At 40.6% G+C, this 18,140-nt stretch overlaps 1 protein-coding gene across 5 annotated transcripts in view; it reads left to right on the top strand.

Moving 5' to 3' along the window:
• eloal (elongin A, like) overlaps positions 1-18,140 on the top strand; it is a 213,177-nt gene that overhangs the window by 160,804 nt on the left and 34,233 nt on the right. For 2 of the 5 annotated variants that reach the window (XM_069885986.1, XM_069885985.1), the window contains exons 8-10: positions 807-987; positions 7,021-7,138; positions 9,978-10,105. In XM_069885986.1, coding sequence (XP_069742087.1) covers positions 807-987; positions 7,021-7,138; positions 9,978-10,105 — 427 coding nt within the window. Of the gene's footprint in view, positions 1-806; positions 988-7,020; positions 7,139-9,977; positions 10,106-10,789; positions 11,105-17,239; positions 17,842-18,140 lie in introns of those variants that run through there. The other 3 variants (XM_069885983.1, XM_069885984.1, XM_069885982.1) reach the window with 3 other exon arrangements.

The raw sequence follows: 18,140 nt of genomic DNA, 5'->3' as shown, positions 1-18,140 counted from the left end.
CCCGCCTCTTTCTCTAATAGAAATCTCCACATTTGTGAAAAATTGTCCCAGACCTCCGAATTCTTGCAAAAGAGTTTCCAGATCTAGTGTTCGTTGGGAAGAAGCATCTCCACCCACACCATTCATTGGAGCTGCTGTTGAAGCTGGATCTTATTCCATCATTGATTTTGGGTTTTTTTTCCTTGCAATCTTCCTGTCATTCTTCGACAGGTTTCTTCATAAGATGTAACCACACTTTTTCCAGTCCAAAAAATTCTATCAAAACTACTTTTTGGTTGTCTTTTGGTAACTTTTCGCAGAGAGCTCGGAGAAGCATGACTGGTAAGCCACCCAGCATGGCTACACCCCCTTTTCAATATTTTCTTGAATCAATAATGTTGTACAAGGTTAAAAAAAAATTGTTAACGATTTTGCTTATTGTGTTACAGCTGTATCAGTGTTATGCCTCAATATTCTTTCTGTATGTAATAGCTATATATATATATATATATATATATATAATAAAAACTTGATAAAAAATATTGAAAGATAGTAAATGGAAAACATTGTCAGTGATGAAAGTCTGCCAGTTCTCCACGTAAAACGTCTTTGTGGAGAGGGAAGTTGATAGATTTGCCTGCATTCTTTGGAATTTTGCACAGATATCAGTAATTTGTATTTTTAAACACATTACTTTTTTTAAAATTCCTTTCATAATTTACTGAGCATCTCCAGGGTGAAAGTCAATAGTGATAGAGATTGAGTGATTTGTGCCTTTTTAGTTATAAAATCCTTGGCAATATCTCTTTTAATTTTATCTTAACTAGAGCTTTATGGAACAGACCAATCACCTCTGGATGAAACATTGTAAAAAGGATTTCAAAACAGAACAGCCCCAAGAATATGAATCATGGCGCGAGCTGTATCTAAGGCTTTACAATGAACGAGAACGAAAGCTGAAAATATTGACACAAAGTATTAGTTCTGCACATGCGAATAAACCTAAAGGTCAGTTTTGAACATTATGTTGACACTTCCATATTGACAAGCCTTGAATATGCTCGACAGTGGTTTCAGTTTGAATCATTCCTGCACGAGTGCATTGGGCCTGGAGTTGGAGGTATAGCAGGGCATCTAGTATAACTGGACGTTTTATCTACTTCATGTTTAATGTGCACTTGAGATGAACTTGAATGAAGTGCAGTGTTTTGATGGAAAACTTGCAAACAACTGAAGATTATCTGACATTAAGGAGTTTGGTGAAAATGTAGTACACATTTTGTGAGGCCCAATTTGGGGTGGTTGAAAGGGAGGCTGTACAAGAAATATGTTGACTGTTGTTTAAACTTGTTGTGCCACATTATACAAATTCAGTCCTCATTCACCTGAGCAGAATAACTGTTTGAGTTGTTTTTTCTTGAAAAATCCTTGACCATTGGACATTTTTTTTTCTATGCAATAATCCTGTTGTAGCACAACAGAACTGAGGGTTGCACCAAACTACCAGTTATCTACTACTGTCAGAGTTCTCCCCTAGCAACGTCTGCTGCATGAACTGGACAGAGTAAACTATGTCCGAGTGGAACATCAGGGAGAGATTTATAAACCTTCTCGCTTGTGTTCTTTAGGACCGCACATTTGGCACAGTGCAACACTATTACAGCACTGGCAAGCCAGGTTCAAATCTGACGCTGTCTGTAATGAGTTTACACGTTCTCCCCGTGACCTGCATGGGTCTCATCTGGATGCTTTGGTTTTCTTCCACATTCTAAATAAGAACAGGATTAGAAGTTTAATTGATCATGGTGTCTTTAGGCATTGCAGGCCAGGATAGTAGAACTACTTCCTTTTAAACTTGTTTGAGAAAACCTCTTAAACTTTGAATTCATCTGGAAATATTATACCAATGACCAATAATAACTCGGCATTTTAAAAAAAAAAAAACAATTGTGCCACACTTGATCGGGGGTGGAGGGAGAGGGAGAAAAAAGATGAGGCTCCTATTTTGCAATTTGAGGGCTATGTGATGCATGTGATGTTAACTTCTTCTGAACTAGTTTGGACCAGCTCTTGATCAATCAATCTTTGACATGAAACCATAGAGCCACAGAAACAGGCCGTTCTGCCCTTCTAGTCTGTGCTGAACCATTATTCTGTCTAGTCCCACTGACCTGCACCCTGTCCATATCCCTCCATACCCCTCCCATCCTCGAACCTGTCCAAACTTTTCATGAATGTGAAAATTGAGTCACATTCACCACTCTAGCTGGCTGCTCATCCCACATTCCCACCACTCTCTGTGTGAAGAAATTCCCCCTTCCTAATGTTCCCCTAATTTCTCCCATTTCAATAACCCATGTCCTTTGGGTTGTATCTCACCTACCCTTAGTGGAAAAAGTATACTTGCATTTACTCTCTGTACCCATCGTAATTTTGTATACCTCTATCAAATCTCCCCTCATACTTCTATGCTTCAGGGAATAAAGTCCTAACCTGTTTAACCTTTCCCTGCAACTCAGTTCAAGTCCGAGTAAATCTTCTCTGTGCTCTTTTAATCTTATTGCTACGTATCTTTAACACGTAATTTAAATTAAATTTAAAACTACAGTTCACTGGAGGTAAACTAGAAAATCTGCAGATGCTGGGGACTAGTGAGTATACAAAAGTGGCTGAGAAAATCAGCAGGGCCAGGTAGCATCCAAAGGAAGTAAAAGGCAGTGTGGTTTCCAACCTGAGGCCTTAATCAGGAACGTGGAAAAACAGGTAGCCTTCTGAATAAGATTTGAGGTGAGGGAGGGAGGAGGGAAGGAGAAGGAGCACAGGCCAAAAGGGTTAAGAGACAAAAGGTAGACACAGAGTGTAATGATAGTGATCATGTTTGCAATGCAACTAGCAATGCCTTAAGGATATAGTTCCTGTTTGATTATACTTGGCTGCCAGCAGGGGCTGAAATAGAGCAGGGGACTGCAGTATGCAGTCTCATAGTGCTATTTTCATCAACTTTAAAGTAAAGAACCTTTTCCTTCATCCATGTGTTGTCTAAGAAGTCACACATATGAAACATGGTGTCAGAAGTGGGATGAAGGAAATTAGAAGGAAATAATTTAAAAGGAAAATCCTAGAGACAGTATCTGATCAGTAAAGAGAAGCTAACGAAGTGAAAAATTGAAGCATTACATCCACCAGCACAACTTCAGCTGACAGGTAATGTGGCTGAAAATTGGAACAGATTTAAACAGCATTTTGGATTGTATTTAGTGTCAGTCAGAGCTGACGAGAAAAGTGATAAAGTGAAAGCGTCAGTTTTCTTACATGTCGTGGGTGATGAAGCACTGGAGGTGTATAATGGCTTGACTTTGCTGCTGAAGGAGACAAAATGAAACTGGAAAAAATAATGGAACAGTTTGAGGCATACTGCATACCTAAACATAACGTGACATTTGAGAGGCACAGATTTTTCACGTGTACAGAAAGAGGAAGAAAGTATTGATCAGTATGTGACTGAATTGAGAAACAGAAGCAAAACGTAGACTAACTGACTTGTTAATAAAAGACAGACTTGTGTGTGGTATTCCAGTTAACAGTCTTAAGGGAAAGTCTGCAAAGAGAGCAAGATCTAGACCGGGAAAAAAAGCCATAGCATTCTGTAGGGCTACAGAAACTAAAATTGCAGGCAAAAGACCTGTTCAGTGAAACTAGCTGCAATGTGGATGCAGTGAGCAAGAACGGACATAAACCATTTAACAAAGTGGAAAGAGAGGTGCGGCCAGTGAACAAAAATGAAGGGGACAATCGAAAGCCATGTCATCGATGCAGTACACAACACCTACAAAAGAAGTGTCCAGCATATGGTAAAACGTGCAGTATGTGCAACAAAAGCAACCATTATGCCCATTGCTATAGGAACCAAGTACAACAAAGCAAGGTTCATGCAGTAGATGAAAGGGAGATGGGGGAATTCTCTGTAGACACTGTGACAGAAAACAAGTAAGAAAAATGAGACTGGATGTTGAGATTAAAAGTGAATGACATACACATTTCAGTTAAATTGGATACTGGAGCACAAATTAATGTAATATCAGAGACTGATTTTAAGAAGATTAGACCCAGACCAAAGATGTATGGAACAAAAGAGAAGGTGACAGGATATTCAGATACTGTTATACCAGCGTAAGGAGAATGCATGGTCAAAGTGAAACACAAGGACAAATAGCACATGTTAGCATTCATCATGGTACCAAAGGATGTACGGACCATATTGGGTTTAACAGCTTGTGAGAAGCTGCTGAACCTGGTTAAAAAGTGTCCTCGTTGTGGAAAGCAAAGGAGAGACAGTCTATGATGAACTCATGAAAGAGTACAATGACCAATTTAAGGGTCTAGGCTGCCTTCCAGGAGAACACACAATCAAAGTGGATAAACGTGTGCCACCGATACATCCATGGTGAAAAGTTCCATTTGCGCTTCAAAAGCAACTAAAGGCAGAGTTGGACTGGATGGAAAGCCTGAACGGGATTCAGAAGATAGATGGGCCAACGGAGTGGGTGAGTTCACTCATCGTTGTGGACAAAAAGAATGGAAAGTTTACAATTTGCCTGGATCCAAGAGATCTAAACAGAGCAACAAAGATAAAACACTTTAAGCATCCAACATGTGAAGAAATCATGTCACAGTTTGCAAATGCAAAGTTCTTCAGCAAATTAGATGCATCATCAGGATTTTGGCAGTTGAAATTGGATGAAGCAAATTCAAGACTTTGCACATTCAATAGTCCATTTGGCAGATACAGATTCCTAAGTTAACCATTCAGAATTGCCTCAGCTCCTGAAGTGTATCACAAAACTATCCATATGGTCTATGAGCACCTGGACAGAGTTGCTACCTCAATGGATGACATCATAGTATGGGGAACCATGAGAATGGAGCATGATGAGAGACTAATGAAAGTGCTGGAAGCAACAAGGAAAGCAAACCTGGAGCTGAGTAGAGAGAAATGCCAGCTCAGGGTGACAGAACTAACATTTGTAGGAGATATTATTGGCAGTGAGGGCATCAGACCAGATCCCAGAAAGGTGTCCACCATTGGGAACATGCCAAGGCCACAATGCAAAAAGGACATACAGAGGTTTAATGGAATGTCAAATATATGGGTAAATTCATATCCAACCTCTCAGAAAAGATGGCTCCATTGAGAAGACTAACAGAAAAGAACATTGAATGGGAGTGGAATAATGAGCACGAAAAGTCATGGAGAGAACGAAAGAAAGTGGTCACAGAGGAACCAGTTCTGCAACTACAACTTATGGGTTTTTTTTGTTAATGTAAAGAACATCTATCAGGATGGGAAATTGAGTTTTTTGTGTAACACCTTTGAATTTTGGTTCAAATTTGAAACTTAAAGCATTTTTCAAAGTATTCAACGTTCAACGTAACAAATGCCACTTCTGCTTACTGTTCAACGTAACAGTTTAATTGCTGCAAGCAGTGGACAACAAGTCCTATCATTTACAAGCAGAGGCTTTACCCTTTGTGCTGTCCAGTTTGACATGTATGTAAGGTGTATTTTATGAATGGTGGCTATTCTCTCTCATGGTTTCTACATTTTATAATGCTATGACCTCTGAGAACATTGAGCATAGAACATAAAAATTATAGCACAGTACAGGGCCTTTGGCCTACAGTCTTGTGCCGACCCAATAACCTACCCTAGCAGCTGCCTTGAATTTGCCTACTGCAAAACCCTAGATAACTCGGTTCCTAATAGTCTCTTAAAAGTTCCTATTGTACCTGCTTCACCACTATTGCCAGCAGCATGTTCCATGCACTCACCACTCTCTGTGTGGAAAAACTTGCCTCTTGCATTCCCCTTGCTTACTCCCAAGCAGCTTACAACTATGTCCTCTCATGTTCACCATTTCAGCCCTGGGACAAAGCCTCTGGCCATCAACCTGCTCAATACTCTCATCATCTTGTACACCTGTATCAGGACACACCTCATCCTCTGTTGTTGCATGGAGAAAATACCAAGTTCACTCAACTTATCCTCATACGGCATGATGACCAATCCAGGCAACATCTTTGTAAATCTCCTCTGCACCCGCTCTACAGCATGTACATCTTTCCTGTAATGAAGTGTCCAGAATTGAACATAACATTCCATATGGGGTCCAATCATGTCCTTGTCTAGCTGCAATATTGCCTCATGACTCTTGGACTCGACCTCCAGGTTAATGAAGGACAACACCCCCTACGCCTTCTTAACAACACTATTAACATATGCACCAGCTTTGAGTGTCCTATGGACAGGAACCCCAAGATCTCTCAGTTCATCCACACTGCTCAGAGTCGCTCCATTAATATTGTATTCTACCTTCAAATTTGACCTACTGACATGAACCACTTCACAATTTTCTGGGTAATGCATCTGCCACTTCTCAGCCGAGCTCTGCATCCTGTCAATGTCCCTCTGTAATTTCTGGCAACCTTCCAGACTATCCTCAATATCACCGACGTTCCTGTCATCTGCAAAGTTACTAACCTACCCTTCCACATTCTAATCCAGGTCATTTATAAAATGCACAAAGAGGAGGGGACTCAGAACAGGTCACTGAAGAACACCATGGGTCTCCAAACTTCATGCAGAATACAAACCATCTACAACCTTCTCTGGGCAAGCCGATTCTGTGTCTCTTGGATTCCATTTCTGAATGAGCCTTATTGAATACCTTTCTGAAATCCATATACACTATAGCACCACTCTATCTTTATCAATGTTCTTTGATGAGAACATGGTAATGTATTAATCTGAAGATTTTGCCAGTGTTTAGAGGACCAGATGATTGAAAAGTAATTTGGAAACTTTCTTGTTGTCATTTAAAACCATTTTGCACCAGTTAATGAAATGTAAGCAATAATTGTATGGTGTCAATGGAATTTGCTGGCAGATGGAAAGGCTGTTGGCTCAACGGCTTTTTAAATCCCTGCTGTAAACTCTGGACTCTTCCAGGAATGCAATAATTTGATGACAAATTCTGCTTTCAGGGCGAAGGGTGAAGTTGGCATTTGTAAATACTTCTGCAAAACCTCCGAGAGGTGTTCTCCGACAACAAGGAAAAGCCGGCTCTGCTGGGGCTGCACATCACAACTCTTCCAAGCAGAGGTAAGGTTTCTTCCTGCTAAATGCATGACAGAGATGAAATGAAAATTACAGGGATTGCCCAGCTGCTGAATTGATGAGCTGGTGCCATCTATCACGGGGTTGTAAGTTGTGGGTTAACACAACCTCTGCTGTCAATTGGGAAGGGAATTGATGCATTTCCCCAGTCAACTGGTGAATCGTTATGTTTTGTTTATTTATATACCACATTTAAAACCACTCTCATCGACCATAGTGCTGTACAGATCATAAATTACACCTAAACTTCAGCTATTTAAAGCACAGTATAAAACAGGTACCTGAGGTTTTCATACAACATGGTAACAATCAACAATCACTTCAAAACACTTGTGAGTAAAAATAAGACACCGGGGACAATCATTACCTAAGTTGATGGAAGGAGAAGGAAAGAAAAGAATGGACTCAGTAGAATTTCTGGTGTATTTTTGTTGAATGACAACATTGTCTGACTGGTTTAATGCAACCTAGATTGTATACCTAAAATGGATGAGAGAGGGGGGTGGGGGGGTGGCTTGGGAGGAGGGAGGGGGGGGAGAAAAAGTCACTGTATATGTGTGAAAAAGAAAAAAGTGTATATCATGGCTAATGTGATTTATGGTGTAAAAAATAAAAAAGTAAAAAAAAAACCTGGATTTAAGAGTTAAAGGAAGGGGCTGATTTGATTGAGGGAGGAATATGGTTCCACAGTTTGGGGGCTGCTATCGTGAAGGCGCGATCTCCCCTGTGTTTGTGATTTGAGCACTGAACAACCAAGCACCCCAAATTGGCCAATCTGAGGGGTCTTGAAGTGGAGTAGAGCATTAAGAGATCAGTGATGTTGGAGGGGGCTAGTCCATTGACAGCTATGTAAACAAACTGGAGAACTTTAAAATCTAGCCTTAGCCGTACTTGCAGCCAGTGAAGGGAGGCGAGAATAGGGAGATGTGGCCCATTTTCTTGGCTCCTGTCAGGAGCCTTGTTGCCACATTCTGAACCAGTGGCAGACGGGATAATGATGATTGACTAATTCCTGTGTAAAGAGAGTAGTCTAAACGGGAGAAAATGAGGGCGTGGATGACTTTCTCAAGGTGGTTCAGTGACGGGAATGATTTGATTTTGGCCATAGTGCGGAGCTCGAAATACTTAGCTTTTACTACTGCATTGACTTGCATGCCAAACTTGAAGGTGGAATCGAATATTACATGAAGGGATTTGACATGTGGCTTAATACTGATGATTTTATTGTCATATAATTTGTACAATGTATATATGGACCACAGGAACCACAGCTGAATGGTATTTTGTTTTTAAAAAAACACTATGGAAACAACTAAAATAGTATATTAATTGCATCATTAGGAGTATAATTTCCAAGCAACAAAGCAGGACAATTTTAAAGAGGCAAATGATTCTTTAAAATTATTAGTAAAAGTAAGGTATCTGTTTCTGGAGACTCCTGGCCACGAGGTTCTGCCATAATCGTGATCTTCAGCTTTGAGCAGAAGTGGCTTTGCTTGGAGATGGTGATTGCCTATTCGGAGTGAACATTAAATCTTGATTACTGGCCAATGCCTAAATGCTGCCTGGGTCTCACTGTAGAAGTGGCTTTTTCACATGCTGGGGTGGGTTTTTTAATTTAGACATACGGCACAGTAACAAGCTATTGCAGCCCACGAGTCCATGCTGCCCAATTTACACCCCATTAAATTACACCCCCCTACATTTTTGAACGGTGGGAGGAAACTCGCGCAGAGAAGGGGAGAATGTACAAATTCCTTACAGACAGCCCAAGATTCTAACCCGATCGCTGGTGCTGTAACAGCGTTGCACTAACCACTGCACCAACTGCGCTGCCCTTTGCAAGTTGCTTGTGGAGCTTTTGTTTAAGAGGGTCACTGGAAACCACCTTCTGCTCAAAGCTGCCTTGAGATCATGACCAGTCACTCTCATTTCACCTCTGAAATGTATCCCTTTGATCCACATTTGGAAAATTTCTCTGGTGAGTTGAATAACCCACCAGAAATCCAAAGTGACCGTTAGTAGAAGTGGCAGGTGATAGCGCTATTGTTTTCTGATCTGAGCGTAGGCTGATTGGTGGCTATTAGCTGGATTGGATTTGGTCCTATTGTTTGCAAACACAAATTCCCTGGATAACTTTTCACATGGTCAAATTGTTGTTGTAATGAATAATGAGCTCCATTGCTTGGTGTTATGGCTAAATCTTGAATATTTATCATGTAAAAGAAATGGAAAAATGCCATAACTCTCAGCACATTGAATGAACAAGGAGGATCCTGCTGAAAGGAAATCAACCTGTGGAGATTCCCGACTCACTGGCAGCTTTAACCAGATTACCAGCTTATCAATTTTCTTGTCATTGACTGGCCTTTAATAATCTCAATTCAGATTTCAGCTAACATGATGTGTCTTCTGCTTTTCAAAAGAGGAACTTGTTGAGTTTGGGAAAAGGGAGAGCGAAACTTGCAATTCTGGCACTGAAGGAAGATTTTTTCCTGCAGCAAACAAAAATCCATTGAAATGTTTCCTGGAAAGAGGAAGATTTTAGCCAGTTTTTTTTTTCTCATAATACAATCTGCTTGTCCAGATTGTTCAACCCTTTTTGGCTGTTGTATTTCTTGTTGAATCTTGAACCAGTCTTTATTAATTTTACTCACAATTTATTCTCCAATGTGGCAGGACATCTGCCGATTTATGTTTGGGAGTCTTTGGTGGAATGAAGCAAAATGTCAGTTTACACACAAACCATTCACCATATAAAGAACAATCTTACTAATTGACAGAAGCTCATTTAATGGCTGTAATTAATTGTTTGCTCTTGCAGGATAAAGTATTTTGGGAGCGCAGAATGCCCTAGTGGTGGAAGTGGCTCTTTTGATGGATCACAGAGTAGCAGTAGCAAGAGTACTGCAAGTGGTCCTTCAGGGCCAGATACAAAGAGGCAAATTAAAAGTAAGTAAAGCAAATCATATTTTAAAAGCATTATTTCAAAACAAAATGACCATGAGGAAATGAATGAATGTTTCCAAATTTTCTAAATTCTTGGGTTGATTTGAATGAAATGGAATTGTTTATTGTGACATGAACTAAGATGCCATTAAATGCTTTGATGGCTATCTGGGCAAGTCAGGTCTTCTTTGGCTTGTCTTCGCGGACGAAGATTTATGGGGGGGGTAAAGTCCACGTCAGCTGCAGGCTCGTTTGTGGCTGACAAGTCCGATGCGGGACAGGCAGACACGGTTGTAGCGGTTGCAAGGGAAAATTGGTGGGTTGGGGTTGGGTTTTTCCTCCTTTGTCTTTTGACAGTGAGGTGGGCTCTGCGGTCTTCTTCAAAGGAGGTTGCTGCCCGCCGAACTCTGAGGCGCCAAGATGCACGGTTTGAGGTGATATCAGCCCACTGGCGGTGGTCAATGTGGCAGGCACCAAGAGCTTTCTTTAGGCAGTCAGGTAATGCAAGGATAAAACCAAATGCAAAGGATAGCATCACAGTAGGTCACGGGGTGTTATGAAGACAAAGTGCAGTGTATAGCAGTTTAGTTTGATCACAGCAGGAAAAAACTATCCTTGAATCTGGAGATGAATTACTTTTGAAATAGCAGCAAGGTGGAGATTTCTTAAAGGACTTTTTATTTTCAGAAATTGCACCAATGATGGCAAAATCATTAAGGGCCTTTAAGAATAGGCTCGGTCCTCGTTAACTACCCTTCATGATGGCTGCTTGATTCATTCGTATTGTTAGAAGATGGAACGTTGGTTTCCTGTTGTTAATTTTTGTATTTGGACCAAAATGTGGAAAATGCTTTTTTTTTGGAATATACTAAATACTTTACGAGAACTGGAATAAGTGTGGTCTGAATTTACAGAAAATGGGAGATTAAAAATGATTTAACATTTGTCTGACTTGCTGCAAAATGATGTATATACATCTGGTTTAAATTACACAGAATAAAAACAAAAATGAATTTGGCAGTAGATTTTGTTACCTTCCAGATGTTTATAGTTTATAAATTCTCATTCAATTTTCAGTGCTTTATATATTTCAGACCAGCTATTCTCAGCCTTTTTCTTTTGGCTATGGCTCCCTTAGAACTTTACTCAAAGTTTATGGGCCCCCTTCCCTGTGAGGCAGTCGGGTTCAGTTGCTTTCTTCTGTACTTCTCTCCTACCAACTACTTAAGAAACATTTAAAAAAATATGAATTGTCCATGGATCCCCTTAAATGTACTATGATGTACTATGGCACCTGTTGGGAATAGCTGGTTTCGACTCTATTGAATTGGACTTTAAGCTAAACCTAGGTTAATGGCAGTTCAAGTTTATTACCATCTGATTGCACAAGTACAACCTGATGAAACAGCATTCTTCGGTCCTCAGTTCCAAACATGCAGACACACATCCAGATACCACATACATACAAACAATACATACGCTGGACAAGTATTCCAATAGACAGTATTGTTTTCTAAATATGAGTCTCCCCAATGGTTAGAGTGAGCAGTTCCTTTTGGTCATTCAGCATTCTCACTTCTCAGCCTGGTGGTGCTGGCTCTGATGGGAGCAGCTGAAAGATGCTGTGTGCATGGTGGAATGGGACCTCAAATATTTTGAGCTCCCTCTTTGGACAACGACATCCTGGTAGATCATATCAATTGGTTGGGATGCGGGTGGGGAGGGAAACTCGGGTGATGCTCTCTGCTACACTTCTGGTCCTGTGGATTGACCTCTGATCCATTTCTTTACAGCAGTTGCCCAGGATGCTTTCAGTAGAGCTCCTGTAGAAGGTTGAGATAATGATGGCCAGTAGACTTGCCCGCTTTAGACTTCTCAGGAAGTACAGTTGCTGTTGTGCCTTCCTGACAAGTGAGGAAATGTTCAATGTCCATGATAGGCCACTAGTTAAGTGGAATCCAAGGAAATTGGACAGGCAGCACAGTGGGCATAACGGTTAGCACAATGTTGTTACAGTGCCAGTGATTGGGGGACCTGGGGTTGAATCCCACGTTGTCTGTAAGGAGTTCGTACGTTCTCCCAATATTGGTGTGGATTTTTCCTTTGGGCTCAGGTTTCCTTCCACCGGTCGAAACGTACCGGAGGTTGTAGGTCAGTTGGGTGTATTTGGGTGGCATGGACGTGTGGGCTGAAATGACCTGTACTGTGCTGTATGTTTAAATTTATATCAAAAAAATTATAAATATACTTACTCTCTCCACTAGTTATTGATGTATAATGGAAAGTGGTCATTTCCTGAAGTCCCCAGTCACCTCCTTCGTCTTGTCCATGTTGAGATGGGTTATTACTCTCGCAACATATTAGATTTTCTACCCCTTCTCTGCAGTGCAAACTCATCATTGTTGCTGATGAGGCTGACTACTGCTGTGTCATCTGCAAATTGATGACACTGTTGGAACTGGATCTGGAGATCTGACTTTAAGACATTCAGTTAAGTATGATGGTAATTGTTTGCTTGGTAGAATCCTCCTCGTTGACACACTAAACAAGAACTGTTGTGCAATGTTTGTGACTAATTCCACTGAGGTTTTGTAGCCAAGGTATTGTTGCTTATCCAATTCTTCTTCGGAATAACAGGAGCTTGATTTCCGGGTGATGACTGCTCGATGCACTTGTAGTAGCAGGGAAAGCACCACCCTCTTGAAATCCCCCAATAAATTTGACTTTCTCTTTGCAGTAATGTAGTAACTTCAAACACAGGCTAGAATCTACAATCCATCCTCTGGGATGACTTCATGTGAAGCCTGTATTTATTTTGTATACCTTCTAATGACTTGGTACCAGACAGTAATCTTTGCTGTGTACAACTACAGGTTCAGACACAGCCATTAGGTGACATTGAACCTAAAGGACATAGAACATTACAGCACAGTAGACCCTGAGGCCCACTATTTTGTGCCTACCTACATAAACACCACTATGTCACCATCCTTCAGGCTGAATACGCTCCATGCACTGCCACCTCTGCTTTCTTCAGGCAAGCCAATTCTGAATCTAAGAAGCCACATTTCTATGGATGACATGACTCATGACTTTCTGAGAGGCAGGGGATTAGATTGTTGTGGAGTAGATTGCATGGGTTGGCACAACATGGCCTGAAGAGCCTGTACTGTGCTGTAATGGTCAATGAATGAGCCTGCCATAAGGAAGCTGTCAAATGCTTTACAAAATCCATATTTGCCTCCTCTGCTCTTCCTTCAATTTCTTTTGTACTCTAACCATATATTTTCTTCTCAGCTAAAATTGCCTTCATTTCCATCTTTATCAATTGACTGCAGTGTATGTTGCACATCGGTTTGTTTGTAAGGAGAAGATAAACTTTTCTGAAGTAAAAAGCATTTGTGTTTCACTGGAAACATATGTAAAGTGTTAATTAGTTTTGTCATTCAGCTGAAAGACAAATCAAATTTTGAGTTGTTGGATTTGGACCCCATCCCTTAGCTCTAAAGCATTCTGAAGCAGGGGTTTGATCCAAAACATTGACTGACTGTTGTAGATTCCTGCATCAACAGTTTCATGTCCCCGCTTGGAAAGAACATTTGGGACTGGATCAATTTGGTTCAAAGCTGTTGGCAGACATGTGCCAGCCATGAAGTGAAGTAAACTTTGATGCAAGTCTTGGTGACTGAATACTTGTCTATTTATTATCACTTTCCATTTGCTAAATGTCCTTTTTTTTTTACAAAGTACATTGAGCTGCAAGAATTTCACTGCATTATATATGTATAACTCAAATCATTGTGTAATAAGTGAATGCATTGCTCTTGCCCCCTCTACTGACTCAGCCCAGTATGACATGCTTTTTTCCCCCATTTGTGTTAAATTGTCTAGCACTGCTTGTTCCCTTGTTGGACCATTTACCTATTGCTTCCTGAACACCTCCTCCCCCCACAGACCTACTTTAGAATTCTACCCCATCTCAGGCATGAAGGATGTCCCAGCCAATATTGAGGAGTTTGACATCCCCCATTACAGCCATAGTTGCCTCCTTCCATCATCTGCCTACATACAAGTTCCTTGATTGGTATTTGGTATACTCTCTATCAGTGATTGTATCTCCACCCATTATGTCCTCTCTGAATGCAGCCTTAACACACTCCCTTGTATTATCGCTTGAACAAAATAATGCACTTTTTCTTGAACCCCTTCATTATCCAGCTATCTCTCTTTGTCCATTACCAAATCAATATGCAAAATCCAACACTCCTTTCATTTTTGCCTACTTGTCTTCAGCTCTACTTGCTCAAATCACAAAAGTTACCTATTCTCTTGCTGAGCATTTTTCATCAGTGTATCCATCTAAAGATGGAGAAACTTGATAAAATGATGATCTTCATTGCTGCAGTTTTCTCCACTTGGCTGACAAGTGGGAACTGGCAATTCACCTTTTCCATTACACAGATGCTTTCAATATTTTGTCAAATACATCTACCTACTCTTTTTCCTCAATACAATGATGGATCCCATTCACTCGTGTTTGTTAACTAGTCAACATCTCCCATCACACTGCACTCAGTAATGTCACAGATCTGCTTCTCTATCTCATTCCCAGCAAGTAATGTAAAATGATCCCCATATGATTTAACTGCAGCAAGATTCCCTACTGGCAAAAAAGTCCTTGTTCTCTTTCTTGTCTTAATGTCTCATTTTCAGAAAAAGTGAGCAGGATTATGCCATTTTGCAGGGAAATGCCAGCTTACAGTGCAGTTGAATGCCAAGATTGCAGTTATGTTTCATGGAACTGGAGATTACTGGAACTGCACTGAACAAATGAACTCCACAATATTGGGGGAAAAATAGATAATTGTACATTGCCAAAATTTGTAATAGCTACCAGTTAGGGTATATTTAATGTAAAATGGAGCATCACTATGTGGGGTTTGAATATGGTTACTTGTGGCACTGAAATAAGATTTGTTGCTTTGATATTTTAGCTTTATTTAAAATTATTTCACTTCCTTTCTAGACTTTCCCAACAAAATTATTCTAGTATTATGCTGTTACTTTCTACATTTTAACTGTTCTTTGCAATGCAACGGTGGGCTAGGTCCTAATGCCTGTTAACACATAGTACTTTGATCAAAAATTAATCGTGAGGAATTCTATTGGAAGAGCCAAATCAGATTTTAAGACAATCAATGGAGATATTTTAAACATAGAATTTAAACCATTTTGTATATTCCAGATGTCAATGCGACATCCCTTCAGTCTTTGTTGGCTAAAAATTCCATTTGTACTCTATCCATCCTTTGCCTCCTCTCCCATGTGGGAAAAAATGGGTACAAAATGTCACAATTGGATCAGAAAGAGGTGCAGCATACACTGTAAGTTGGTGTTACTTCCCATTAATTAACCGATGGGCCAGTGAGATTGTACTTAGTCCGATAAAATTGTTTTATCATTAGAATGGAAGACCTTATCCTAACAGCAGGTGTAATGGAGGCAGATGGAAAGATCAAGGGAGTGTTGCTAGAGATGGCCCAAGTGAATTTTAGATCAGGGTGGAAGTTGGCAGCAAAGTTGCCATCAATGCGGCAGCAGTTGAGGTGGTTTACCTGTTGTAGGCTTGTAGCATGACTGTTCCACAGCATCACCAAAAAGGCAGGCATATCTGGGGCCCACATGACTTGGAGAAAGTGGGTAAGGACAAGTTCTGCTAGCCTGAGGAGGGTGGTTTGGGGAGGAGACTGGTTTCAATTGTGGTATATTTATATGGTGCCTGGTTTTTTTTGAGCATGAGGTGAGGTTCAGTAGCTATTACCAGATACAGAGTATGAATCAAGAACTTGCACAATAATGAGCACAACCCTGATCTTGGGTGTTTACGACTTCCCTGTGACTGTGTGGGTTTGCTTCCCCATCCCAAAGGTTGGGGAGTTAATTGTTTGATGACTGGGGGAAGAAAACTACAAGTAGTGTAAATGGGTAGGTTTTAGTTGGCACTGACTCAGTGGATAAAGTTCTGTTTCCACACACTCAGTACAGGAACCAAGATCATTGGTGGGTGCTGTCTAGTGCATCAAGGTCTATTTTATAACCACACCAGAGGATGTATTTAAGGGGCATGCTGTTGGCCAGAGAGAATTAAAGGTAGTCCTCAACTTATAACCATGTTCTGTTTTGACAGACCCGTCGTATCTTGGAAATTCACTGTCTGTTTTATTGTTTGTCAAATTGTGAAAGGTTGCCCACCCCTGCCATTTCCAAAGATAAGCCCCTACTTTCACTCCAAAAGTGTAATTTTCATTCTTACATTTTTTTTCTGGGTCCCAAGTCAGGAACAACCTGTACATTAGAGGTTAACATTATTGCCATTGGGCATTTGATCTGAGCAGGAGTAGGCCATTTGGCCCGTTGGGCCAGCACTGCCATTTTAGATCATGGCTGATCATTACCATCAGTACCCCTTTCCAGCCTTATCCCCATAACCCTTAACTCCGTTACCCACAAGAGTCTTATCTAACTCTCTTTTGAACATAATCAGCGAATCTGCCTCTACCACCCTCTGTGGCAGAGCATTCCAGATTCACACTTCTCTGGGTAAAAAAATGCTTTCTCATCTCCGTCCTAAAGGGCCTACCCTGTATTCTTAAACTATGCCCTCTAGTCCTCGTCTCCCCCATCATTGGGAACAAGTAATCAGACTTCACCTTGTCTATCCCCCTGATGATTTTGTATACCTCAATCATGTCCCCCCTCATCCTTCTAAACGCCAATGGATACAAGTCCAGTTTTTCTAGCCTTGCTGCATATGACAATCCTGCCATCCCTGGAACTAACCTTGTAAATCTGCGCTGCACACCTTTAACCTCTAAAAAATTTAGGGATATATCCTCAGATTTCTCTTATAAAGATAAGACCAAGTGGTGTGCCAAAAATCAAATTTTAGCTATTTGTTCAATGAGTTAAGATTTGCTGAAGAGTTAAATTCACAAAAATTAGCCAATGGTCTTGATAAGTTATAACAAAGACATAACCATTTTTGTGAATGGGAACTCTGGGTTACTTGAAATCAAGTGTTGAAAGTGCTCAGGAAAATGACACTTTTTGCTGACATATTTGATACTCATTGTGCAGTTTTAGATGAACGTCCCAAAACATGGATTGTGCAGCATCAACCAACCAACCAACCAAGGTAAAACATCAGCAACAACTAATCACCCAGTAGGAAATCAATGCCTTGTGACACAGCATCTCTATTTGTGATATTATTGGCATTTAGTGTTATTACACTGTGAAACTAAGGATTTCTACGAAGTTGCTACCAGTAAATTGGTTCAGAAGCTCAGGTTGTGCAAACTAGTACTGATTGATGGCTTTGATGCAAATAATTTTTAACTACAAAATACTAACTACAAGTCTTACACATGTGGATTATAATTCTCAGATAAAGGTTTCAAAATAAAGACCTGAACAAATTGGTGCACTATTTGAAGGGGAGTGAACGATCTCTGAAGACCTTACAGATGGTAAATTCAGTAGCATCTGAAGTTTGCTGTGTGCAGAGAAAATCTAAGATGATTAGCCCAAATATGGGTAAAAGCAAAAAAGCTGTCAAAGGTGAAAAGTAAAACATGAAAATCTGCAGACACCGTGGTTGAAGTAAAAACAAAGCTAGAGAAACTCAGCAGGTCAAACAGTGTCCTTTATATATCAAGAGGTAAAAATACATTACTGATGTTTCAGGCTTGAGCCCTTCATCAAGGTATGGAAAAATGTCGGCAGATGTGGGGGAGGGTGGTGGTCACAAAGGCAGGAGGTAATAGGGGGAGAAGGGACAGTAGCAATCAAGGGGAGGAGGAAAGGTTAGATAAAGAGAGGGAGGGGAAGAGCAGGTTAGCAGAAACCTGAAAAATCTATGTCAATGCCTTCTAGCTGAAGAGTGCTCAGATGGGAAATCAGGTGTTCCTATGGAAAAATGTCAGCAGGCATCTGAACAAAAGAGTAGGGGGTTGGAGGGGGAGGTTAATGCCATTTG

The sequence above is a fragment of the Narcine bancroftii genome, chromosome 6 (genome assembly GCF_036971445.1).
Source record: "Narcine bancroftii isolate sNarBan1 chromosome 6, sNarBan1.hap1, whole genome shotgun sequence".
Taxonomy (NCBI): Eukaryota; Metazoa; Chordata; class Chondrichthyes; order Torpediniformes; family Narcinidae; genus Narcine; species Narcine bancroftii.
Note: the sequence above shows the minus strand (reverse complement) of the source record. Positions and strands in the feature narration are given on the sequence as shown.